The following is a 27,440-nucleotide window of genomic DNA, read 5'->3' on the forward strand; positions in this document are numbered from 1 at the left end:
AGAGCACCAGCCCTGAAGTCAGAAGGACCTGAGTTCAAATGTGGCCTCAGACCAAACACTTGACACTTAGTCATCTAACCCCAGTTGCCTAAAAAACAAAACACAACAAAACAAAAAGAAATACCCCCATGGAGCTGGGGTGTACACTCTTCTGATCCTGCTGTCTAGCATCCCATCTCTTCAGAGTGGTCTTTCCATATTTCTGTGTAGTCTTCATATTCATGTTCTTACAGACAACTCTTAGGCCAAAATCTGTTTAGCTCTTCTCCCTCTATTGGCCACATAAATGTAACAAAATGTAGAGTAAGAAGGTTGGACTTGGAGTCAGGCAGAATCTCCTTTTACATCTCAGGCACTAGTTATTTATTGGCCACGAGCAGCCTGTTAACCTCTTTGAAGCCTTTCCTTTCCTCATCTATAACCAAAAGAATCTGTAGGGTGGAAGAAGGAAGTTGTTTCTTGGGAGTGATTATGTCAAAAACTAAATGTATCAATTAAAACAGCTACATTGTTAACCTCGATAGAGTTGTGGTAAGGATGGAGCAATTAATACATCAAAACTGTTTGCAAACCTTAAGTACTATGTGTCAGCTGTTATTTTGTATGTTGTCTCTAGGATTTTTTTTTGTCTCATTCTCCTCCAGCAATATGGCAATATTGTTTCCTAAAACAGCTGTGGATGTTTTTGGTATAGGTAGGTTTTTGGGTTTCCTTTTTTCTTTTTTGTGATTTTCTTTTAAGTGAGGTCCTAGCAGTGGAACTGCTGGGTCAAAGAGTATGATTGGCTGTGTGATTCTTATTAAATAATGTCACATTGCTGGAAGAGGATGACCTCCCTGGGCCCAGATGAGGAGGAAGTACATTCCAGGTCAAGGAAGAGCCCATGTGAAAACATGGAGTCAGGAGAGGCAAGAGGAAATCAGGGAGCAGCCAGCAGGCCTGTTTGGTTGGAAAGTAGAGAGTGAAGGAGTCCTGTCAAATAAGAGGAAAATGAGAGAAGAGAAGGGAGAATTGTAAAAGGAGTCATGAGAAAAAGGGCAAAAACAGGAGACTGAGCAGCACAAGAGAGGGTGGCTAGGGGGACCTGGCATCTTTGTAACAGACCAGCATCCGAGTAGGAGGTTCCCTTCCATTCCTAGCCTCTCTCGTCCTTAACTTTTCATTCTTATTCTCTTTACCTTGTTCCTTCCCCTTCTTCTGTCCTCTCACTCCTTTCCGTCTTATTATTCTGTATTAGAATGATCCCCCTTCTACTGACCCCAGATTTTCTGACTAAAGATAAGGACACCTGTAAGAAGGCTGCTGGAGGCAGTTAGGTGGCACAGTGGATAGAGCACTAGCCCTGGAGTCAGGAGGGCCTGAGTTCAAATCCAGTCTCAGACCAGACGTTTGGCACTTAGTAGCTGTGTGACCTTGGGCAAGTCACTTAACCCCAATTGCCTTGCCAAAAAAAAAGAAGAAGAAGAAGGCGGCTGCTATAATACTCCAGGCAAGAGGAAATGAGGTGTGTGTTAGGATATACCTATAGGAATGGAGAGGAGAGAATGGTTGAACAGGACTTTGGAAAGGAAGAGCTCATAGAACTTGGTAACTGGCTTAGATGTTAGATGTAAGAGAAAAGGAGTGTTCCTATGTCCCAAGCCATGGACACTGAGAGAATGACAGAATCCGCAACAGTACTGGGATATCCAAGATAATTTAGATCAAGGAGGAAAATGAAGAGTTTGGTTTGGGACATCTTGAGTTGTGGGGCAGCAGGAAGGAATTAGGAGTCATCCAGGAAGATATCCAGAAGGGATCTGGAGGCACAAGTACCAGAGCTTAAACTCTGAAGTCTAGAGATAAATATGTATAAATTATTATCTTCCTAGAGGTAATAATTGAAATTAGGAGATTGCTAAGAGAGAGAAGAGGCTAGAGGAGAGCCTCGGGAAGCACTGGCATTCAAGGATTGGGAGGAGGAATTGGAGCCAGCAATGGAGAAAGCAGTCAGAGGTGTGAGAGAACAGTATTTGTAAAATGCTTAGCACAGTCCTTGCCACATAGTAGGACCTTAATCAGTGCTTGCTTACTTCCTAACCAAGAGAACACACATGCAATGGAAACCAAAGGAAATGAGCTTCATCCCCCTTTTGCTTTCTTTTGCTTTCCTAATGGGGCTTATGAGCTGCTTTTTTCCATTGCAAGGAAAATCAGAATTCCCACAAAGCCGTTCCCTCTAAACACTTCTTTAGTCCCAGTTGTGGGACAGGGCTTCCTTTGGCCCACACCTACACAGAACAGTAATAATGGGAACAGGTATAACCAAACTCTGGAACCCATCACCTAAAACAGTGAATTGAAAAGTCCAAGCCACCCCAGAATCCAGTTTATCATCCAAAGCTCTGGCCACAGGCTGGCTAACTTCCCAGATATCTAGATATAAATATAAGAGAAAGAGAATATACATATAGATTATGGGCAGCCAGGTAGCACAGTAGATAGAGCACCAGCCCTGGAGTCAGGAGGACCTGAATTCAAACCCAGCCTCAGACAGTTAGTAGCTGTGTGACCCTGGGCAGGTCACATAATTTTGTTTGCCTCTGTAAAATGACCCGGAGAAGGAAATGGCAAACTACTCTAGTATCTTTGCTCATGAATAGGATACGATTGAAATAACTCAACAACAAAAATACAGAGAATATGTAGAGAGAGAATTCTCTCAGAATATACTAATTTATGAGAGAAGAGTATGATCTTTAGAATAAGGAGATCTGGGTTCAAATTCTGCCCTTGCTGTTTAATAGCTGTGTGACCCTAAACAAGTCACCCCACCTTTCTGAGCCTATTTCTTCCTCGATAAAATGGTGGTAATACTCCATGCATCCCACAGGGCTGTTATGAGAAAAGCGTTTTGTAAACCTTAAATGTGAGTTATTCTTCTTCTGCCCATCTTATGGAACCCTTGACCTAGTAGGATTGGGGCCCTCACTAAGTAAAATAACCCCCCTGAGCCGAGCAGGGCTGGAAAATGGCCAGATAAGACTCTTTGGGTGTATGGAAGGGGGGTGGGGATGGGGAGAGTATGATTCTTTACAGCCACACAGCAAAAACCATAGGCCACCAACCCTGCCGTCCCCCCTCCCACCTCCATAGCTGAAACCCTATTGACAGTTACCCAGAATCTGAAGGAATTCAAGACAAATGGTTAAGAGGATGGAGTTAATAAAATTTGAAAAATTGAGGCCTGTCACTCCACTAAACTTTTTTCAATACCACTGACAGAAACATATTTCCCCAATGAGTGACCTTCCACAGCTGCACTGGGCTCTTCATGCTGCTGTAATGCTGGGAGTGAACTAGCATGCTATTTATCAAATATTATAAGCTGGGACATACTAATATGGAGGAGGGGCAGCAGGCCCCACAATGCCTGAGGGGCTCCAGGTGCGAGCCCACAGCCCAGACAGCTAGTGGGAGGTGACGAATGGCTTCCGATTCAGGCTGGAAAGGTTGGTGTCCTCTCGAGTCGCACAGGAGGTGAGCACCCAGCCCACTGGACCAGCTGCAAGGCCTCAGGGGTAGATGTGAAAGGAGGTCAGGATGGGGCACAGGAGATCCAAGTGGCCACAGCAGGCGAATGGGACACACCACCGTTATTTATTGGGCTGTAATAGTTTGTGGCCGTCGGTCATGGAGGTGAAATCAACCAGATGTAAGAGTCAGGATCTATCAATTATTACAGCAATTAGTCAAGTCTTCTGAGCTATTAATAGGGGGTGGGGAAGAGGAATTAGGTTGATATTGGAACAGGTTATCAGTAGAACCCCCCAAAGCCCAAATAGCTTCTGCATCACCCTGAGTATACAAAGCCTTCGAAAACTTTCCCTTTTCCTTGAAAAGGTGAGAGCAGGATGTGGGCTTCTTGCCTTGTTTCAGGGCCACTGCTTTTTCCCAAAGAGCTCTGGAGCCTCCAGCGAGCCGAGATACAGTGATGTTTTACAAGTCCCTCTCTCGTTCTTGATGGGAAGTGACAAGACTCATGCTAGAAATTACTTGGTGGCCAATGTTTATGGCACACATTTTTCATTCTGTAGGCAAATATAGATCACTGACATTCCTTGTTTGATAGAGCTAATCTCACAGCATTTCTTCTCTTTCCACCATCTCTTTCCAACCCTTTATCTCCTCCTTTCCAATTTCTCCCCCTTTTCCTACTCTCTCATCTCTCCCCATATTGCCCCTTTCTTATCATCACTCTCCCTGGCTCTAGTCTTCTTTTTCTCAAGCTTTCCCTATCTCTCTCATTTCTGTCTCTCTTTTCCACTGTCTTTTATCTCAATTCGGTTTCCCTTTTCCTTTTTATTCCCCTTCCCTCTCAAGCCTTATCCTCTTTCTTGCCATCCTACTCTCCATCTCCCAGAAGTACAGTTTCCCCAGAGGCTACTTGTGTGCTTTGCTGCCTTGAACTTCACTTGAAGCCATAAGGAGGAGCTGAGTTGGAAGAGGAGTATTATCTTCTAGTGGGGGACAGTAACCCCTAATCACATCTCAGAGGCCTAGTAACTATATAATTCTGAGCATTTAACTAATCTCTTCAGTGAGGGGGTTGGACTCAGCATCCCAAGGGCCCTGCACATTCAGTGTTGCTTGACTTGACAGAACTGAGAGATTGAAAGAACCAGGGAAGAGTGAGAACAACGAAGCCAAGGAAAGACAAACCTCAAAGAAGAGTTGAGTCATCAGTTTCAAGTGTTATTGACAAGTTTCTTAGGCTTGTTAAGGACCTTCTGTCTTGAGCGGACTTCCTCCAACGAAGGCCCTTCAGATGATCATAACAGTCTCTTCACTGGCCTTCACACATCAAGGCTATTCCCCTTCATGGGAGGAAACTTGGCCTAATGGAGAGGCTGCCAGTATTCCAGATCCATCTCCAAACTCCTTAACTTGGTGACCACAGGCTGGTCAGTTATTCCACCCTGAGTCTCAAGTTCCTGATCTTCAAAATGAGGATAGTGGTATTTTCAGTACCAAACTGTCAGGGTTTTTGAAAGGCCCAAATGAAATATGTTTATGTAAAGCAATCCACAGTCTTTAAAGCTGAGTATGTGTATGTATTACAAAAGTTGTTCTTTTTCTTTTAAATTGGAGAATAAGAGAGAGGGAGAGAAAATAAGTGCTTATTAATTGAGAAAATAAAATAATCCAACAATAACAAAAAGCTTTGTATAAATGTCTGTTTTTATTGTTGCTATTGTTGTTGTTATTATCACCCGGTGAATCACAGTCCTAGTCAGTCTCCTAAGCTCCAGTCCTGCATCACCAACTGCCTGTTTACATTTATAACTGAATATTCCACAGGCATCTCAGATTCAGCATGTAGAAACAAAATTTGTTAGCTTTCCCCAAAAACTGTCCCCTTTTCTGACCTTCCCTATTGACTGTTGAGGGCACCAGCAGTCCTTGGAGTCATCCAGACTTGAAACTCCAGCTTCGTTTTCAGCTCTTTACTCCTTCAGCTCTCCATCACCCTTCATATTCAGTCAAATCGTGTCATTTCTTTCTCTACAGCATGTTTCCTCTCCAATCATACAACCACCACCCAAGAGTTCAGGCCTTCATTACTTCTCTCCTGGGCTATTGAAGTAACCTTTCATTTGTTCTCCTTTCCCCCAGCTCTCTCTCTCCCTGCTCTAATCTAAATCTAATCTAATCTCTTCACAGCTGCCAAAGGGATTTTTTTTCCCCAAAGCCTACATCTGGAAGCCATGTCATTTTCCTGTTCAGTAAACTCCAGTGGGCTCCCATTACCTCCAGGATCAAATATAAAATCCTTTGGCATCTAAAGTTCTTCCTTGCCTGGCACCTTTTCTCGCCTTTGTAGGCTTCTCACGGTCTCTAGCCCTCCAAAGAATCTGTGATCCAGCCGTACTGGCTGACGTGCAGTTCTTCACACTTGACACTTCGTCTTCCACCTCCAAGCCTTTGCTTTGAGCTGGTTGTTTCCCAACCAGCCTCCAGCTCTTAGAATTGCTGGCTTCCTTTAAGGGCCAGCTCAGGCCTTCTTTAGGAGGCCTTTCCTGATCTCCCCAGCTGCTAGGCCCCATACCCTCAGGTTGTCTTCCAATTATGGGTTTGTTTTGTATGTTCTAATTTAAAAGTGTTGTCTCCCCCATTACAATGGCAGATCCTTGAGGGTAGGGACTGTTTTTGTTTTTGTTTATATCCTTAGCACCGAACCTGGCACATAGTGAGCACTTGATAAATGTTTGTTGATTGAGTGGACTTGGTGTCAGGAGGCCTAGGTTAAAATCCTGGCTCTGTCATTTACGTACTCTGTGTGACCTGGATCAAGTCACATAATTTTACTAAGCCTCGGTTTCTTTATCTATAGGATGGGGAAAATAATACTTGGAATACCTACAGACTTTAGAGGGTTGTGAGCAAAGCACTTTGTAAACTTTAGAGTGCTAAGGAAATAGAAGTTTTTAGAACAAAAGGATTATAGACTTAGATAGAGAAGAGACTTCAGAAGCCTTCTAGTCCAACCTGGTAGTTTTACAGTTGAGAAAACTGAAACCCAGAGAAGCAATATCACTTTTCTGAAGATCACAGTAAGAATAGATATCAGAAATGGAAGTTGAATCAAGATCCCTCAACTCCAATTCCTGCACTCCTTCAGTCTCTCCTTATCTACTGACTTCTTCCCTACTGCACATAAATATACCCATGGCTACCCATCCTCAAAAAACCCTCTTCATTTGATCTGTCCATCCCCACTAGCTATCTTCCTATGTCTCTCCTCCTTCTTATGACTAAACTTGAGAAGGCCCAGTAAGTGCCTCCACTTCCTCGTGATTTCATAGATCTATTTATCTAGCCCTAACCTCACGTCTCTAACTGCCTAGTGGGCATCATGGACTAGATATTCTATAGACATCTTAAACCCAACATGTCCAAACTGACCTCATTATCTTTCCCACTAAATGTTCTTCCATTCCAAACCTTCAAGGGTACCAACATCCTCCCAGTCACCTAGGCTCCCATCACAAAGGTCATCATTCACTCCTCACTCTCATCACTCATGTCCAGTCAGCGGTCAGGTCCTGTTATTTCTGCCTGCCTCCTCTTCTCTGACAAAGCCACCACGCTGGTGCCGGCCTTTGTACCCTCACGCCTAGACAATTGCAGTGGCCTCCTGCTTGGTCTCTCCCTGCTCCAGTCCATCCTCCACCCAGCTTTCAAATTAATCTTACTAAAGTGCAGATCTGACCACGTCCTTCTACTCTGCTTAGTAAAACTAAGTGGCTCCCTTTCACCTCCAGGATCAATTTTAAATCCTCTGACATTCCAAACTTTTAACAACCTAGACCCCTTCTCTCTTTCTAGTCTTACATCTTACTCCCTCACTCCCCATGTACTGTGCTTTTCTTTGTATCCTCCATGCTTAGCATAGTGCCTGATGCTCAGTAGGAACTTAATAAATGCTCATTGATTCATTGACTGCTACTTAGAGATTTGTAATAGTCATCAAGCCCTCATCTGTCCTATTCTTTAAGACCTAGATTTTCTTCCTTCCTCTTCCAGGATCTTGAATTCCTCACCCCTCCCTCTCCAAAATCTTTAGTTTCTCACTCTGCACCAGCATTTCTTCTCTTCTGCCTCTATGTATGCACTGCTGAGAGGCTCTAATGCCCTTTCTATCTCTTGTCCTCTTTCTTTCACTCCTACTTTAGCCTTTTGCATTCTTGCTTCTGTAGCCCTCAGAGGTCACAGCTGACTACACTCTAGCCACGTTCAGTGGCCTTTTCTCAATCCTCTTCCTACAGATGCCCCACCGTTGACTTCTATTCCCCTTTACCGGTTCTTTCCTCTCTACCTCTTCCTCCATCCCAGGCGATGCTTCTTGAAGCGCTATTCTCATGGTTTCCAGGATGGTAAAACGTTTTGGGTCTCCTCCTGTTGTTATCAAGGGGTCAAAAGAGATCTTAAAAGTGATCTAGTGTAACCCTTTCATATTACTGAAGAGAAAGCCCTTGTCCATAAAGAGAAGTAACTTGCTCAAGATTGTAAAGATATTAAAAAGCAAGGCTAGAATTCAAACCCAGGTCCTTTTTACTCCAAATCCAGTATCTTTCCACCATAGCCCCTGTCTTTAGCCCTCTGCTCTTTCCCTGTATACTCACTTCCTTGGCCATCTCATCTGCTTATCTTCAATTCAGTACCTTCTTAATTAGCACCTGCTGTGTACAAAAAGCCCTGTGTTCGGCACTGGGGGCAATACAGTTTAGAGAAGATGGGAGGCTTGCCCTCATGATGCTTAGAATCTCATAGCAATTTATGACAAGAACACCTATAGTTGTATTGCTAGTAATGCATGATCAGTCCATCAGAGATGCATACAAAGGATCAAGTAAGGGCTGAGGGGAAAGACTGAAGGTGCAAGGTGGAGGCTTCTCTTGCGTGATGCAGTATTAGAGTTGAGCTTAGAATTCAGATGAAGTGAGGAAGAAAGGGGATTGAGAGAGGAATTCAGGTTTTCTGGAATGTCAAATGCAAAGGGAAAAGTGCTAGAAAAGTAAGTGGAAGCCACTGTTGGCTGACTGAAGGTGAGATGGGAAGTCAATGCCTAATGACTCTTTGATAGCCATTTCAGCCACAGGGTCCAAGGAGATTTCATCTTTGGGCCCCATTAAAAGTTCCCCATTTTGTGGCCTGGGTTTTTTTTTTGTTTGTTTCTCATCAAATCAGTAAATATTCACTAAGTGACTTCTGTGTTCAGAGCTGTGTTTAACAGCGCCATGGCAGTGATAGAGATGAACAAGGTCCAGTCACTGCCCTCAGGGTTTGAACTCTGTTAGAGAGGAGCATGCTATATTAGAAAGAGCACTGGGCAAGAAACCAGGGTCTGCAAAGCCTGGCCAACTTACTTACCCTCCCTTGTCCTTAATTTTGTCTTCTGTAAAATGGGGGTAACAGTCATCACAACAGGTGTAATTCCCTTTATAAATGTGAACCGTTCTTTCATATTATGCTGTCAGATCAAATGGTTATCACAAATTTCACAAGGTAATTTATGATTTTCAAATGGATGGCCTAGAAGTTCCTTAGTCTGTCATTCAAGGCCTTCCATAATATGTCCTCAACCCAGCTTCTTAGGCTGTGATGCCCATATCTCCTTATAAGAACCCCGAGGTCTCCCTGCCTAGGATGCCCTTGTTTACCCTCACTACGGGTCTAAGTCCACCTCATCCTGCCAGGTGCCAATCAAGTCCTACTTCTTCCACGAAGCCTTCCCCAGCCACCCTGAACCCACATGTTTTTTTCCTCCTCCATTTTGTATTGCTCTATTATCATAACATTCTAGATCTGGGTAGGTGCATAGAGGTGATCTAGTCAAACCCCTCCCCTGTAACGGGGACCCATCTTTATCTTCCCCACAACATAACCAGGCACAGGGCCTTGCACTCAGTATTCATTTGTCATAGATCTATTGATGGGCTCAAGGGAAACATCCCACCTCAAGGCTCCCCTGACTCCTGTCTCACTCATTCCCAGAGACTGGATGCCCCCTGGCTCCCTGAGAGCTTCCTGGGCAACAGGGCTTTAGTCTTCACATCCTTTGGGCACTTGAGTTCCTAGACCTTAGCCTTTACAGCTAAGGTGCTGCTGACACCCCCAGGCTCCTGCATATCAGGATACGTTAGCAGAAAAGGCAAGAGATGAGACCTAAAGAACAGAAAGGAGTAGGCAGAGCAGGACCCTTACGCCCCGTCCTTTGGCAGATGTGAATGGTCCTTAGGAAGAAAAACTCTATAGCTCTCCATGTTTGCGTATATGTGCACGTGTGCACATAGGAGGAAAAAATGTGGGAAAGGAGAAAGATTGCTAGAGCTGGGGGACAGCTCTGCCCCTGGCCAGCCAATGCAATTGAACAACTCATATTCGGGTCCTGGCACATATACAATACTATGCCCAGTGAGAGGGGGTGATGATCCAGAGTTTGGGCATTATATGGAGTCAGCTTTACTTCTCCATGACTCAGTTTCTTCACCTGTAAAATGAGGTCATAGGGCAGCTAAGTGGATTACCATACAGTACTATATAAATCAGAGATGACCCTGGTTTGGAGTTTAAACTCATGTGCAATATTAGCAGATGTTAACTTTTGTTTTATGTAGAGGTTCATGAATGGTTTGTGTACTTGTTTACACACATATTTGCACAGACACACACAGTGCATACACTCCCCAGGAGTTGGGCCATAATAACTAAGAACTCCCCCCACCCTGCTCTCTTCTGAGGGGATCCTTGATATATTGAAACCACTACAATCCTTCTCATCCCCAGTAAGGGCCTGTAACCTTCTGAGACCTCCTAGTGCCCACATGACCCCAATAATCATTACGTCTGTCTGATCTCAGACCCTTACATTTTCTCCAGGAGCCAGCCCCCTGCAGTGTAATGAAATGGGTCACACACCAATGGACTACGCCCGGGATGGAGAGGTCATGAAGCTCCTGAAGGCCTCAGAGACCAAGGTGAGCCATTTTTAGGGAGAGGACAGTGGGAAGCCTCTTGTGAGTATAGAATGTGGTACAATGAGAGCTCAGCCTCAGAGCCAGAGGCTGCTTGACCTTGGCTGAAAAGGGCCTTTCCTTCCTGTCTCCACCTAAGGAGTGGGATCGAGCAGATCACACAGCTTCAAACCCTCTCCCTTCATTTCCTCCTCCCAACGCTCAGACCCTTCAGACTTGCCTCAGCACCTCACCCTGCTCCCTGGGCAGCCCGCACTGAGAAGTCCCCCTTTTGTTTGCTAGATCCGGAGCTGCACAGTTCTACACTTGACTGTCTCCCATATTATCCTGTTTGGCCTTTGTGTGTGAGTTTCTTTTTCCCAGCCAGACCAAGAGCTCTGTTAGGGCAGCCTCCTGTCTCTCCTACTCTGCATTTTCCCTAGCATCCAACACCCAGTTTAGCTATGTGCAGAAATCAGTACTGGTTGGTGAAGGCCTCACAGTATAATGGAAGGAAAGGCTCCCTCCGAGCCCAGAAGAGCTGGGCTTCAAGTTTTTCCTGTCACTTAGTAGCTGTGTGACCCTGGGTAAATCATTTCTCCTTTTCGGTCCTCACTTTCCTCATTTGCAAATTTAGAATAATAATACTTGCACTGTCCTGATTCAGGGCTTTTGTTAGAAAGGTAAGGCCAAAGAGAGCAAGTCTAATGCCTTTCCCATGGAGACAGAGAGGTAGCACAATAGATAGAGCTTTGGACCTGGAGTCAGGAAGACCTGAGTTCAAATCTGGCCTCGGATATTTATTAACTGTGTGACCCTGGACAAGTCATTTAAGCACCATCTGCCTCATTTCCTCAACTGTAAACTAGGGATAATAATAGCACCTATATCCTAGGGTCCTTGTGAGGATCAAATGAGATGGTATTTTGGAGTTTAGCACAATGCCTGGCACATAGTAAGAGCATAATAAATGCTTCTTTCCCTTTCTTTCTTCCTTCTAAATGACAGACCTTCAGGTCTTTAAACACAGCTGCCTCTTTCCCTGAGTCTTCTTTTCTCCAAATTAAAAATCTGCATTTCTTCCAGCTGCTACTTGTTTACATGAACTCGTGATCCATCACCATCCTGGTGGTGCCAGGTCCTGTAATCCCTCTTCCATTGTCCAAGATCTTTCATCTATCCGTGACAATGCTTCACAATTCCATCTGGAAGTTCTGATGCACCTATTCCAAGGAACTTGAATTCATTTGAGCCACTTGAGGTGATGTATGGATAGGAAGTGATACTTGGGAGACCTGGGTTCACATCCTGCCTCAGACAACTACATGACAGTAGAACACTCACTTTATCTCTTCAGCTTTGGATTCCTTTTGTTTAAAATGAGGTTAAGGGGGCAGCTACATGGCGCAGTGGATAGAGCACTGGCTCTGGATTCAGGAGGACCTGAGTTCAAATCCAGACTCAGACATATAACACTTACTAGCTGTGTGACCCTGGGCAAGTCACTTAACCCCATTGCCTAAGCAAAAAAAAAAAAATGAGGTTGATAATAACACCTACCTCACTGGGCTATTGTGAGAATAAAATAATATGTAAAAAAAGTTTTGTACTCCTAAAGGCACCATAGAAATGCTAGCTCTTATTATTCACCAAGGACAGGAATCCCCTCTGTTAACATCACTGAGAAAATGTCACTCTGCCTCTGGCAACCTCGGACCTCACGGGGAACCTTCTTCCTCTTGGGGCAGCCTATTTCCCTCGGGGTATCAGTGATTACTAAGAAGTTTTTCCTGACATCGAGCCTGCCTTTGCCCCTCTCTATGGAGTCTTCCTGACTCCAGGTCCAAAGCTCTATCTATTGTGCTACCTCTCTGTCTCCATGGGAAAGGCATTAGACTTGTTCTCTTTGGCCTCACCTTTCTAACAAAAGCCCTGAATCAGGACAGTGCAAGTATTATTATTCTAAATTTGCAAATGAGGAAATTGAGGACCAAAAAGGAGAAATGATTTACCCAGGGTCACACAGCTACTAAGTGACACCTCCTGGTTTTGCATTCTGGACCAGGCAGGAAAGTGTGATCTCTCCTCCATGGGGTGGCACTTCCTGTATTTGAAAGTAGCTGTCCTGTCTCCTCTGACTCTTCTTACCTCCAGACTAAATATACCTAAATCCTTCAGCAGATCCTTATGTGTCATGGATTTGGGTCTCTTCGCTGTCTGATTGCTTCCCTCTGGACACTGCCCCGCTTATCAGTGTCCTTTAAAAACTCTAGTGCCCAGAACTGAAAGTACTCCAGATGTGATCTGACCAGGACAGCGCACAGAGGGGACAGCCACTTCCTTAGGCTGGAAGCCGTAATTTTCTTAATGCAGCTCCATATCACATTAGGTGTTTTGACTGCTATATCACCCCTGACTCATCGAGTCCCTAAATTTCCCAGTTCTTTTTCTCAGACAAACATCTGTGTAAAATCATGCCTATCTCATCTTATACTTATGGAATTGATTATTTCAGCTTAGGTATAAAATTTTACATTTGTCACTATTGAATGTCATCTCATTAGACTTAGCCCAGCACCCCAGACCATCAAGATCTTCTTGGATCCTTTCTGTGTTAGCTATCCCCTAGTGTTATCTACATATTTGATGAGCATGCTATCTTTGCCTTTATCCAATAAGAATGCTGGACAGCACTGGGCCAAGCACAGACTCCTGTGGCACTCCACATAAGACCTCTTGCTGAGGTGATATTGTGAGCCATCAACACTTACTCTGAGTCTGGCTATTCAGCCATTTTGGAGTATACCAGACTCTGCCATTATCAGTCCTCATCTCTCAGTCTCTTCCACCTGGATAATATGAGGTGCTTTATCACGTGCTTTACTAAAATCTCAGTAAACTGTATAGATAGCCTTAATCTCAAACCCCCTCTAACCTATGGCTACAGCGTGGCCTCCAGAACGGCTGTTGGCCAGTTCATACAGGAAGGGTTCACATATGTATCTTCCACTTTTATCCTCCTCCCCATCTCCAGGCATGCATCTTCAGACCCCTGCTAGCCCGTCTTCCTCTGGATGACCTTTGATTCACCAAGTCCAAAACTAAACTACCCTTTCCCCATTGCTTGTCTGCGCACTGGCCCCACCATCCTCACAGTTCCTTAAACTTGGGACTCATCCCTCACATCTGATCCAGTCCAGTTAACAACTCATCAGTTTTTCCTCTAAGTTCTAAACTTGACTGTTCCTCCCAGAGGCCTAAAGCCTAATGGGAAGTTCTAATGGGAAATTCTCCAGACTAGAAAAACAGGATACCCAGGTTCTAATCCCAGATCTCTCACGCTCTGGGTGACTTTGGGTAAGTCATTGTATTCTCCAGGCCTCATTTTCCCCATCTGTAAAATGAGGGAGTTGTACTGACTAAATTGTCGTTAAGGTCTCTTCCAGTTCTAATGTCCTGTAATTCTAGGCCAGTCCGTAATGGCCTCCTTCCTGAGGATCACAACAATCTCCTGACTGGCCTCTGTGCCTCTAGTCTCTTTCCCATTCTAGTCCCTCTGATGGCCACTGCCAGAGTAAGCTTCCTAAAATCCAGCTGTAATCACATCCCCCTTCTCTCAGAAACATCTAGCAGGAGGAAAATCCTGGCCTTGGGAGCAGAGACCAGGTTCAAGCATTAGCTCGGACTCGTGCTAGCTCTGGAATTCTCGCAGGTCATTTTATCTCTGAATTTTAGTGTCCTCATCTGTCAAACAGAGAATAATCCTCATGCTACATTTAGAGGGTTGTTCTGAGGAAAACACTTTGCACTGGGTGGAAGGATAAGCCACTTTCATTATTTATGCCTAACATCCAAGTTTCTCTGCCTGATTTCTGAGACTCCATTATCCGGCCCCATCCTGTCTCTTCCACCTTATCTTTCCCTGTTCCCTAACACACTCAAGGGTCATAATTCAGGTCATTTTTAAATAATTACTTAGTGTTCCAAAGCACTTTGTTCACAACAGCCCTGTGAAATTGGTAGTAAATACCATTATGCCCAAGTTGTTGTTCAGTTGTTTTTCGGTTGTGTCTGACTACATGACCCCTTGTGGGGTTTTCTTGGCTAGGATACCATTTCTTGGCACTCTGTGCCTCCTAGGGGCCTAACAAGTACAGCTAGTACTACTGGCGGCAGCTAGGTGGCGCAGTAGATACAGTGCCAGTCCTGGAGCTAGGAAGACTCATCTTCCTGAGTTCAAATGTGACCTCAGACACTTACTAGCTGTGTGACCCTGGGCAAGTCATTTAAGCCCTTTTGCCTCAGTTCCTTCATCTATAAAATGAGCTAGAGGAGGAAATGGTATCTTTGCCAGGAAAACTCCATAAGGGGTCTTGGAGAGTCGGACCCAAAGTGCGTTGGGGTCATCTGATCTAACTCTCTGTTTTTGTAAATAAGGAAACTGATCCAAAAGAGAGTGACTTGCCAAGATCACATAGGAAGTGAGTAGCAGAGCCAAGACTGACCCTGGATCTAATGACTAAACCCAAAGTTCTTTTTCTTACAACAGTGATTCTAGTGAGGTCCAAAGTAGACTGTGAGTTTCAAAAAGGGAGAAAGATTCCTGTGGGATAGGATGGTCAGGGAAGGCTTCCTGGAGGAAGTGACATTTACTCTGAGTATTGAAGGGCAGAACAGATTTCAGCTAACAGAGAATTGAAAGTTTAAAGTTATGGCCACATTTTAACTAAGAGACAGAGGAGAAGGTTGGAAATATATCTTTATCTCTATCTCTCTGTACATGATGGTAGATAAAACAAAAATATGAGAAGCTGGTCCATGATGAATACACAGCTAAGGGGGACATGCTGGGATAAGCCTGCATTCCCCTCCCTGCTCCGCAATCCACTGAGACTGCTGGGGAATTTATTGCTCATTTTAATCACACCCAGAGAATGAATTGGCAGGAATATTAGCCCGATAGGCCACCACATAGATTTTATTTGCATATTCCCATGACAGACTAGCAAGAACATTTCCTATGTATTTTTAATTTGTTTGGGCAGCGGCTGGGAATGCAAGGGCCCCGTGGGCCGCAGGATTCACTGCTAAGCCTAGGTGTCTGCCAAGATGGTGGGGCAGGTGAGCAGCAGAGTCAGCTGCCCAAGAAGACCATCAGGACCCAGAGGAAGGGCTGGGCCGAGGTTGGGGATTAGATACCTTCAGCGGCCATTATAGTTTACGCCATGTTTTTATTCAACACAGACCTGTTCTGGGGCAACATAGTATAACAAAAGGAGTGTTTGATTTGGAATCAGGAGATGAATTCACATCCCTGCACCACTGCATGTGGGACCTTGGACAAGTCTCTTCCTCTCTATCTCTTGGCCTCAGTTTTCATAAATTTAAAATGGCTTTTATCCCCATCACCTAGCACAGTGCATTGCACATAGTAGAGGCTTAATGCTTGTTGGATGGATGGATGGATGGATGGATGGACGGACGGATGGATGGATGGATGGATGGACAGATGGACAAATGAACAAATATATTCTGTGTCTCCCCCAATGTTGGGCTCTTTGGGAAAAAGAGGAGACATAAAAAGAGTTAAAGTTGATCCTCTCTAAGGTTCTTGCTTTACAGCTCTGAATCTTTTGAAAGGCATCTGTGATTATCCCCATTTTATAGCAAAAGAAACTAAAGCTTAGAGAGGTAACCCAGGATAGTCAGCACTCACACCTAAGCTGCCATACTCCAATTTCAGTGCTCTCTCTAATGAATCACAGGTGCTGTCATATATTTGACCTTGTCCATCCATTTGGACCAAGGCCATTCTTCTCTTCCTACTGCCTCACTTGGCACTAGTTTCCTCTCTTTTCCTGGTCCTGTGTTGGGGCTCTGCTATGGAAGATACAAGAAGAGGAAGTACAGGTCCTCCCTTGAAGTGCTGTCAGCTTGGCAGCAAGGTGATGAGACATGTACAAAGGGAACTGCCAGAGAAAGAGCCAGAGAGAAACCACTTATCACCTGGGCATCGCTGCCATGTGCAAGACCCTTACCAGGCCTCTTTTTTACTGCCCCCCCAGAAACAGGGTCTTTCCCGAGGGATTGGCTGGAAGGCATAGTGGAGCCACATAGAATGGGAATTCCAAGCCACTGTTTCTCCAGCTTGACTGGCAAGCTGTCTTTGTATCTTGAGAATGGCAAATAGCAAGGGGTCTGTCCTACCCCTCTGTCTCCTCAGGCCCCCAGTTCAGAGCCTGGAGCTCATCATTCAGCCAGTGCCTCCTATGTGCCCAGCCACATGCCAAGAGCTACTGAAGTATAGAGCTACTTTAGTCATTCATTGCCCATATGGTTGAGCATCTACTATAATTTAAGCTCTTGAGAGTAAGGACTGTTTGGCTTTTGTCCTTTTGTCCCCAGCACCTAGCGCAAGGCACTTCACATGGCTTGTTGGATGGATGGATGGATGGATGGATGGAAGGATGGACAAATGGACAAATGAACAAATGTACTCTGTGTCTTCCACAGTGTTGGGCTCTTTGGGGAAAAGAGGAGACATGAGCCCAGACCTCTTGGAGCTCAGTCTGGTTAAGGAGAGAAGACTCGTAACATGGATCATTGAGCACAATATGAGATTGCATATGGTCAGTTACTAACCTATATGTCTCCACCTCTAAGGATTGTATGAGCTCAGAGAAGAAAACAATCAGGGTGGAACGGATTTTTGGAGAAGGCTTCCTGGAGGAGGTAGGACTGGAGGAGGGCTTTTAGGACGTAGTAGATTTGGATAGGGAAAGAGGAGGAGGGGAGAAGGCTTTCTGGGCCAGGGAATGACATGAATCATAGTGGGAATGAAAAATTTTCAAATAAACGAAAGGTGGGAATGAGCCTGGCATGGGTGAGGAGAGTTGAGGTAGAGAGAACTGTTGGGAAGGCGAGGGCTAGCACCAGACCAGAAGCCTAAAGAGCCAGAACCGGACGCAGAGCCAGGATGAACGCCAGGGACATGTTATGGCTGGAGAAGTGCAGAATCACAGATTGTCAGGGCTGTCAGGTACCTCAGAGACCAGCTGGTCCTACTTCTCCCTGAACAAGGATCTTGTCTGCAACAGAGCCAACAAGTAATCATGATCAGCTGTCTGCCTGCAGACCACTCTTGGGGGAATCCACTGAAGACACGGGGGAGCTAGAACCTGGAGGAGGGAAGGCCAGATCTGGGAGTGAGGGCTGTAAGTTGGTGACACATGAGAGGTTAGCTAGATAGAAGAAAAAACTTCTTCCAATAATGGGAGTCATCCAAAAGTGGGATCACCTGTCTCACGAGAGTGGTTTCCTGCCGCTGCAGGCTCAGGTAGGACTCAGGTGGCCACTTGTCAGGGATATGGATTTCTATCCAGGTATGGATGGGGGTAAATGACCTCTCAGGTCCCTTCCAGATAGATTCTGATCCTGAGACTGGATAAGTGCTGGGAAAATGTGGAAATGGCCATGGGGAAATGCAGGCATCTCCAGGCTTCAACCAATTTCCCCCTCCATTGGGAATTTATTTCCACAACCCCCACTGTGTGCTCAGCCATTTATAAAACTGGGTTCTAAAACCAGCCCTGTGCTAGGTGACTTTCTGTGGGATCTAAGGCAATCCCAAATTCCTATTCACTCTTTGTACTGACCTAAAAAGCTAAGTGAGGCCCAGTTCCCATGATCCTTCTGTGTCATGCCAGGTTAGCATGACAGCCAGTGGAGGAAAACAGTAGCTGTTTGCTTCTGAGCCTTCTCTTCTCTGTAGTCTAACCATCTCCCATTCTTTTAACCACTCACCATCTTCTGAAAACATTCCAGCTTGTCAGTACAACTCTTCAGGTATGGCAGCATATCTTAAAGATCTTTGTGCCTGTTCCTCCCTACCCTCCCCCCCAGCACCACCACCACCAAACACATGCTCCTTTCAGAACAAAGCTTGCTGGTGGACCTCTTGCTTGTCAACCTTCTTGTCCTGTGCCCTTACCCTTCCTCTCTCTGACCACACAGAGTGATCCTCCACAGACAAATCCACCTGTCATTCACCTTTGCTGCTTCTGCCCCATCCTTCCCCACCCACACATGCTTTCTCCTGCTTAGCCTCCTCGCATTCCCCCTTCCTGGAGAAATGGAGCCAGACAAGATACAGGGGTGGCTTAGCCCTTCTTCTTGGCTCTCATGTAAGCAGCCCCACCGTGCTGGCCAGCTTGGAGCCAGGCCTCAGCCCGGGGCCCAGAACACTTTCCTGTAAATGTCGTCACAGCCAGGAGGGGTGCCATGTCAAATCAAGGATGATGAGAGCCAGTGAACGTGATTACCCAGCCCAGATTAGCTGCTGGGAGCCAGTGGCTGCCGTCTGTAGGTGAGGACTGTAGAAACTAATTGCATGTGTCTTTTATTAAGAAGATGGCCTCACTTGCTCATGTTCTTCTAGGCGCCACACCCCCAGTGCCTGCCAACCAGGCGTCCCATGCCTCCTCTGGCACAAGCCCATTCTCAGCCCCCTCCTCCAGTGGATTGCCTCAGGACCCAATTGCCTTTGTCCCAGTGTACTGCATTTGGTCCCAAGACCATGCCACTCATAGAATCAAAAGATTTTAACCTAGGAGAGACCCATAGTCCAACCCCCTTATTCTACAGAGGAGCAGTTAGAGCCAATATTCTTAGTGCCAGAGACAGAAGAGGAAACTGTGGCCAAGAGAGGTTAAGGTGGTACAGAACAGTGCCAGGACTCAGACATAGATAGCCAGAAGCCACGCTAGTGTACTTTCTAGGACATTGGACTATCTTGTGCATCTCCATCCTCATGGTCCCCAGCCAAGCCCAGACTTATTCCCTCCTACCCAGCCTATGACAGTCAACATCCTCCAGGACCTTCCTATTCCCTGCCTCACAAATGTCTTCTCTTCTGGACTAGACTGCAAGTTGCTTGAAGACAGGACCCTTTTCTCTCCCCCCTAAGCTGACAGGCACTCAGTTTATACTTGCATAAGATCATTTAGCTGTTTACAGATTATAAGACACAGTCAGTCCACTCGGAGTTTGATTAGAACTTGAGGAAGTGAAACATCAATGACCAGTAACTGGGATATTTCGAGATGAATAAGGCCCATGCACGCCAAAGGACAAAGGCATAGGGCTAAGCAGAGAGTTAATCCAGCCTCTGGATGCCTCTACCCCAGGCCTAGTCAGCAGCCAGTTGGTCTTTTGGATTCTCTGTCCGTCACACAGATGGGAAGCCCGGTCTGCCTCCACCTAGCAGAGATATAAAAGAAGGCAGAGAGCAGCAGCGTCCCCCAGGGTCAGGGTCCACATCAGTGTCTCGTGCTCACTGTTTCTTCTGGGCTAAGACTCTCAAGATCTGCTATCTTATCTTAGGTGACCTGGAGACTTAGGTTGTTCCACTTTGGCCACCTTTATGCTGCTCATCCTGTCTACTTCCTCTAGACCAGGGCTTCTTACACTTTTCCCACTCGCAACCTCTTCGGCACTTCTTAAACTGCGCATCCAGCTTGGCCTTGCCCAGCACTGCACTCCCCTGCTGCTGCCCACATCCCAGAGGTACACATTGTTTCCTGCAGAAAGAGGGATGGAGACCTAGACGGGGAGTCCATTTCAGGACCAACAGTAAGGAGCCAGCCAGAGCATCCTGCCTGTCTGCTCTTCTTCTAGCTTCCTAAGAATGAACTAGCCTGGAAGGAGACAAACAGCAGACACAGAAAGACCATGATGCTCTGTCCTTTCCTTCAACACACACAGGAAAGGTCTTCAGAGTTCCCGAAACTCTCAGAAGTTCAACCGGTCTTCAACAGGGGTTTCCCAGTCTCTGCTTGGATACTTCAGGGATGCAAAACTCACTGACTCCTAATGCGTCATGGTCCACTGTGGAGTTAATCTTCCTCCCTCTGATTTCTACCCATTAGCAGTAAGGTGGTCCTCTTGGGCCAAGTGAATAAGACTCATCCTCTTCCCCACTGTCTTTAAAACATTGAAGCTCAGTTAGAAAGGATTTTAAAGGGCATCTAGTCCAAACTTTTTCTACTCAGGAATTCCCTGTACCCTGTCCCCAGCAAGGTCAAGCAGCCTGTTTGAGAACTTGCAACATCGGAAAGTTCACCACCTAATATGCAACCCATTCCACTGTTGGAGACTTCTAACTGTAGGAAGTTGGTTTTTTTGGGAGGGGCGTCCAATCTTGCTCCCTCTAACTGCCATCCATTGGAGAGGTTCTAAGATCTCTTTCCAGCAATATCTTACCTGCTTTAAAGAGTGCCATTGCAACAGTGGGAATAGATGAGTGTCATGTCATATCCAGTGGTCTTTTTCTCAGTCTTCATCCTTCTTGACTTCAGTTCAGCATTTGACACAAGGAACCATCCCCTCCTGAAGACTGTCCTCTTGGCTTCAGTGACATTGTACTCTCCTGGTTCTCTCAGCATGAATATTTTTCAAGGCTCTCTTGGGGCCTTTTCTCCTCATCTCTCTCTCTCTCTCTCTCTCTCTCTCTCTCTCTCTCTCTCTCTCTCTCTCTCTCTCTCTCTCTCTCTCTGTGTGTCTCTCTCCCTCCCTCTCCTTCTCCCCCCCCTCGCTTCCCTCCCTTCCTCATATTAAGTTATATCTCTATACAGTTATCACATCTGCGTATGCAGCCCTAATCTGTTTCCTGAACTCTGGTCCTATGCTGCCAGCTACCTTCTGGAAGGCCCACCAAGAACTTAAACTCAGCCTGTAATTTCGTCAGTGGATGGAGCTCCCATGGTGAAATTTCCTCTGCCAGGGTAGATCTATACCTAATTTTGCAGCTTATAGTTTTAGAGAGTTGCCTGGGCTATTAGAAGGTGAAGAAAGGGGCAGCTAGGTGGCACAGTGGATAGAGCACCGGCTCTGAAGTCAGGAGGACCTGAGTTCAAATCTGGCCTCAGACACAACGCTTTACACTTACTAGCTGAAAATAAAAAAATAAAATAAAAAAAAAAGATGGTGAGGGGACTTGCCCAGAGACACACAACCTGCCTATGTCAGAGGCAAGACTTGAACCCATGTCCACCTGATTCCAAAACCAAGGACAGTTCGTTATCCACTCTACCACACCCCTTCTCTACACAGTGGGTACTTAATAGTCCTTTGTATGTAGTAAGTGTTTTAACAGTTGTGCTGGTTTGAATTGAATTAACCTGAACCCATAAAGTAGTTTCCTCCTGCCAAATTCAGCGCAACAATTCAGCAGGTGTTATTAAATGCCTTCTGTATACAGGGCCCTCCATTCAGCACTCAGAATACAATTACCAGTCAGTGCTAGGCCCTAGGAATAGAAAGACAAGGAAAGAAACAATACCTCCTAGAAAGAATCTTACACTGTTAACAGTAAAGACATATATGTAAGTCTAAAAGATAAATAAATATGAAAAATTTTGAGAGAGGGGGCTGTGGCCATCAGAGAGATCAGGAAAGGCGTCATACAGAAGGTGATGCTAGAGCTGCATGAAGAAGAAGGATATTCCAGGTGGGGAGTGGGGGTGAGGGGTGGCCAAAGAGAGAAAGAAGACAAGCCCGTTTCTTCACAGTCTACAGTCTAATGCCATATAAGTTATGCCTTATCTGGGTTAAGCCTTATAATGGAGAACCTGAAAGGACAGCAGAGAATGTTACAGAGAGCCCTAGACTGGCCATCAGAAGGTCTGGGTGCAAATCCTAGCTTTGCTACCTGATCTCAAGCAAGTCATTTCCCTTCCATGGGTATGTTTCCCCACCTGTAGAAGGAGGAAGTTGGACTGGATGAAATTTAAGGTCCTTTCTAGCTTTTAATTTTCTGTGACCTCAGAGATTCTTGGCTTTCCCAGTCCCCTAAGGGACCTCTTGCTTGTTGCATGACGTCCGGGGGGAAGTGGCTTAAGTTGTGCCTGCAAAGTCTGTGTTCTTCCCAGAGGAAAACACCTCACCTGGCAACAAACCTAAGGCCTCTTCTCTGCCTGGGTGACTAGAGGAAGCTGTAGATATATAGATGGCAGAGTCAGAGCTCAGTGATGTATGCCACGCCTGAGGGAGCCATCCAGTGACACGCTGGATTCCATCCCGCAAGCATCGTTCCACTGGGATCGGCAGCCAAGTTATTGCTCCATATGAAACATGGGGACTGATGGGAGCTTTCAGTTACAGACTGATAGCAGCAGCCAAAATTGGATTGTTTGCTATTTATTGTTTTTAACTTCTGTCAGGGTCACTACCATCTCAGGAAAACACTGCCAGAGTGGCTAATATTTTTTATCCACTCTGCTCGCAAAAGCAGTCTGCAGCCACCACTTTTTTGACAGGACCTAGGTTTGATAGCCAGAGGATCCCCGTGGCCAGGAGGGACCCTCAGCAGCACATCCAACAAAGGAGCTGGGGGGGAGGGGGAGCTCTCCTCAGAAAGTAGTAGAGGTGTTGTTTGGAAAGGCAGCTTTGGACTCAGTCTCAGAAGAACACAAGAGGCCCAGCTCCCAGTCACTGCAGTTGGCTAATCAGAGGCTGAATGATCTGCTGGGGTGGCTTAGAGAAGGTTCAGACAGGGTGGAAAGTTAGACTAGCTACTCTCTGAGATCCCTCTCAGCTCTGAGTGTCTGTGAGTCCCTGGTTCCACGAGTTCACATTCCAGTGCTAATAATGGACACAGAGATAAAATGGAGACACCGAGGAAAGGCTCCTCCCTTTCCTCTTCTGCCCACCTTCTGCACTTTGGCTCTGAGGTCACTGCATTCCACCGCTCAGGGTCTCCTTTAAGTTGGGCCACATCATTTAGCACATGGTCATTTTTTTTTTAAAGTTTTATTGAACCTTTTTTACAGCACAGTAATTTCCCAGCATACTACACCTCACACCCACCTTGAACCATCTTTTGGAGCAAAAAACAATTAAGGCAAACTGAGCAGCATGCTCAGTCTGCCAAAGAGTGCAGGCTTTGGAGTGCCAGCTCTGCCACTCATTCTTTGTGCTAGTAGTTTGCACAGTAAGGCTGTTAGACCTGTAAGGTCCCTCCCTCACTACTCAAAATCCATGATGCAGGAGAGCCTGACAGCATATCTAACAGTCTGTACCCAAAGTCCCACCCCACTCCAGAGGAGCGAGTCCATTTCCCCAGAGCTCTACTACCTTTTGGTGCCATGTAACTGTGTGTATTGTTTTGAATTTCCTTTCTTTGTTCAGTGTCAATTCATACAAGTCTCTCCATGTTTCTCTGAAGTCTTTTTTTTCATAGTTTCTTATGTTGCAGTAATGTTCCACTATATTCATATACCAGAACTTGTTAAACTCTTCTCCAGTTGATGGATACTAGCTTCATTTCCAGATTCTCGCCACCACAGTGGCACTGCTGTGAATATTTTAGTAGTATGGGACCTTCTTGCCTTTGACTTGCTTAGGGTCTGTGCCCAGCAGTGAGATTAATGTGTTGTTTTCTAATGATTTCCTATGTGTGATTCTCACCTCCCCATCATACAACTAGACTGCTAGCACCCCAGGAAGATGGCCGTGCCCTCCTCTGCTCCTGTTTCCCCCATAGTACTGCTGAGGCCAGGGCTGGAGTCCTGGTCAGTGTGGAATAAAGTGAATTGGATTGTGGCAGTAGAGAGTCTGTTCAGCTCTGGGCTGAGTCTGCTGTTGAGAAGGGCTGTCCTCACTCTCAAGTATTCCCTGCCTGTGACTGCCTTGTGGTTTTCCCAGGGGTGAAGTCTGGATTCCAGGCCTTTCGTGTGCTTTAGCTCCCTGCCCCAGACAGCTGAGCTTCCTAGTCCAGTTTCCTCTCTGCTTCAAATGAAATCATGGAGCTCCTGCTCTGGAGTCGACACAGAGCTGGGCATTCGTTTTGGCCAAGGAAGAAAAATGCAGGATCTCTGTCCCCTGAGAGCACTGTGGGCTGGGGTAGGATGACCTAGGATGTGGCAGACACTGCCACATTCCAAGCTGTCTGTCCTTTTCTCTGCCAGTACCAGGAAAAGCAACGAAAGCGTGAGGCTGAGGAACGTCGCCGCTTCCCTCTCGAGCAGCGCCTAAAGGAGCACATCATTGGCCAGGAGAGCGCCATTGCCACAGTGGGAGCAGGTAAGCATCATACCATAGCCCTGGCAGCCCTGCATCCTGACACTCCTGGTGTTGTAGGGATAAGGATAGAACCATGCTACTTTCCTCCTGAGGGTGGAGAGGTGGCCAGGGATCAGGCTGGCCAGCAAAAAGGAGCAATTGTTTTCAGAATATGTAAAGAGCAGATAATGCCTAATAGTACTAGGCCTTCTGCCCATGGGTACCTTTAGAGAGTAGATTCAGGCCAGGTCCTTGAGAGATGGGACAGACATACTAGGATAGGCATAACTACATGTACAAATCCATTCATTGTGAGTATCCTGCCAAGTCTAGACTGAACAAAAATGCTGTGAACCTATTTCATAGAACATTAGAGCTGGAATGAACCTTATAAATTATCCAATCCAAAGATTTATCTAAGGTTGCACAGTGGTAGTTTCATCATCTGCAAAATAGGTCTAGAACCCACTGATTGCTGGTCTGGTGCTCTCTCCAGGACCTCATTTTGCCATCTGGAATCTCTCAGATAGGGGGCAGGCACCAGAAGTCCCGTGGCTACCCCCAGTACCAATGGCACCTGCTTACTCAGTCCTCCACACACAGGTCCCCGTTTGTACATTCACCCTCTGCCACCCTAGCCAACCAGTCCCCTCCATGTGTCTGTCCCTTCTGCAATGATTATAAATCATAGAAGGTTAGACCTAAGTCAAGGAAGGTTCAGATCCTGCCTCACACCCATGGCAGCTGTGGGACCAAAGACATTTAATCTCTCTGAGGTTCAAAAGAGAATGAATGTAAAGTGCATTTATGCCTCAGCTGTCTTTGTCATCATTGTTATGTGACTGCCCAAGGTCATATAGCTAAGAAATATTGGAACTGGGGTTCCAAAGTCCAGTGTTCTGTCTGTTATGCCACATTGCCTCTCCTGAGGTAATTTGAGTAATATTATTCCCATTTTACATATGGGAAAACTGAGGCTAAGGTGAAGTAACTGACCTAAAGTCTCATAGCTATAAAGTGTCAGAGCTAAGACTAGAACCCAGGTTTTCTGACTCCAAATTGAGCACACTGTGGTGTTTATAAGACATCTTGACTTTCCTTCCACTTCGGTATAACAGGAGCACGTTCACAGAGTCCTTCAAGAGACCACGTGCCTAGTGTTAGGGGTCTAACCCAGGGCTATGAAAGGAGACAGGAGAGAGGGAGAATTATAGCATTTCTGTTAGATCAAAAGAGAGAAGGGCCCTGAGATGGTGCTGTTGGAGCCTCCTGGTTCTTCTCACCTTACCCACAAGGCCACTCCTGCTCCCTAAGCATAGCCCTGATCTCTGCCTTCACACACTGGGCTGCCCCAAGACATCGAGCTGCAAATTTCCAATCTAGCCGCCAAGCCTGGGTGATAAAAGGGGCCATCAGGCCGAAATTGTGTCCTTCCCTCTGGGGCCTCCAGAGGAAAGTTTGTCACCTTCCAGAAAGCAATTAAAGATTTAATTGAAAAAGGAAGGCAGGCCGCCCCAGCCTGACCCTCTGTTATCCCCGGTTCATCAGGGAACAAGAGCCCTAATCACTGGGGCCAAGGGACCAGCCTGTTTCCAGAGACTAAAGGAGTTGTTGGAGCCTCCTGACCCAGAGTGTGCTGTTAGCCCAAGGTCAGGAGGTTGGCCACTGCTTTCGTTGAAGGCAGCCTAGAGTTTTAAGCTGTCCCTAAACCAGGCAGGGCCCCTCCCCTTCCAAGCAGAAACCATCCCAACTGTCTCCTCTTGAGAGAGCCCCCAGCAGGGCTGGTTACCACATAGGTCATAGAATTCAGACGTTGCAGGGACCTTTTATAGAAACAGACCAGGAGAAGGGGAAGCTGATTCCAAGTGACACTGGGGAGTAAGTAGCAGGTGACATGTCATGATGCCAGCATGCCCACCAGCTGTCTGTACCACAACAGGATGGGCCTGCCCAGCCTCTTATTATGCTGGACATTTGTCCAGTAGTAAAGAGTTTGTTCTTTGCTCCCTTTCTGCTAGGCTACTTCTGGTTGGAGAAGGGGAAGAGGGAGGGGCCCCTGGAAAGGAGAGACAAATGATCCTACCACAGATTTAATAAAACGTCTCCTATCGGCCTTTTATGTCCACACGGATCAGGACATACCTGCCACCATAATGTTTCCCCTTGGGCTCCCTCAAGGTCCTTCAGCCAGCAATCTGCCCACTCCCCTTTGACCTTCCTCCCCTTCCCCGTGTCTCAAGCTAACAAGATAAGTGAGGCATTGGGAAACCAGTGAAGAGGCAGGGGAACGGACCTGCATTTCTCATTTGACACCGACTCCTTTTTCTTTAGTCATCTCCTTCTTTACATAAGGTAGGAGTGTGTACCCTGAGAGAATCCAGAATCCCGACTAACAGCTCCCCCCACACCCACCCAGGGCCCTCAATCTCAGAAGCAGCCAAGTCTCAAAGAAAGAGCTCTCAGCTCAAGTCCAGCAGACACGAGTTCAGAGTCTCGCTCTGCTGCTGACTGTGTGTGCCCTCGATCAATTCACGTAACCTTCTTTAGGCCTCAATTTCCCCATCTTTTAAAAGGAGTTAATAGTTCCTATCTCACAAGGGTGTTGTGAGGATCAATTGAGATAATAGATGAGAGCCCCTTATAAAGAGCCAATTGGATAAAAGGTATTATTAGCTTTTAATCTTGAAGAAGAAAGCCAACCTAAAGAGACACATTAAAGCTAAGAGTAGTGACTGACGAAGTCTCAGAGGTATGCAAAAGCAGGCTTTGGAGAGTCCCATCCCATAAGTGACCTCAAGAGTGCCCCTGGCTTTTGCTGGCTGACCTACCCCTCCGCGCCGTACAGCCGTCAGCAGGACCGTGGCTGGTACTGCTGCCTTCTTCAAA

General features: G+C 46.1%; 1 protein-coding gene across 3 annotated transcripts in view; it reads left to right on the forward strand.

Moving 5' to 3' along the window:
• CLPB (ClpB family mitochondrial disaggregase) overlaps positions 1–27,440 on the forward strand; it is a 188,021-nt gene that overhangs the window by 120,787 nt on the left and 39,794 nt on the right. For all 3 annotated transcript variants that reach the window (XM_020967678.2, XM_020967679.2, XM_078156987.1), the window contains 2 exons: positions 10,423–10,520; positions 24,461–24,575. In XM_020967678.2, coding sequence (XP_020823337.1) covers positions 10,423–10,520; positions 24,461–24,575 — 213 coding nt within the window. The remainder of the gene's footprint in view (positions 1–10,422; positions 10,521–24,460; positions 24,576–27,440) is intronic.

The sequence above is a fragment of the Phascolarctos cinereus genome, unplaced genomic scaffold (genome assembly GCF_003287225.1).
Source record: "Phascolarctos cinereus isolate Bilbo 61053 unplaced genomic scaffold, phaCin_HiC Scaffold_726;HRSCAF=1367, whole genome shotgun sequence".
Lineage (NCBI taxonomy): Eukaryota > Metazoa > Chordata > Mammalia > Diprotodontia > Phascolarctidae > Phascolarctos > Phascolarctos cinereus.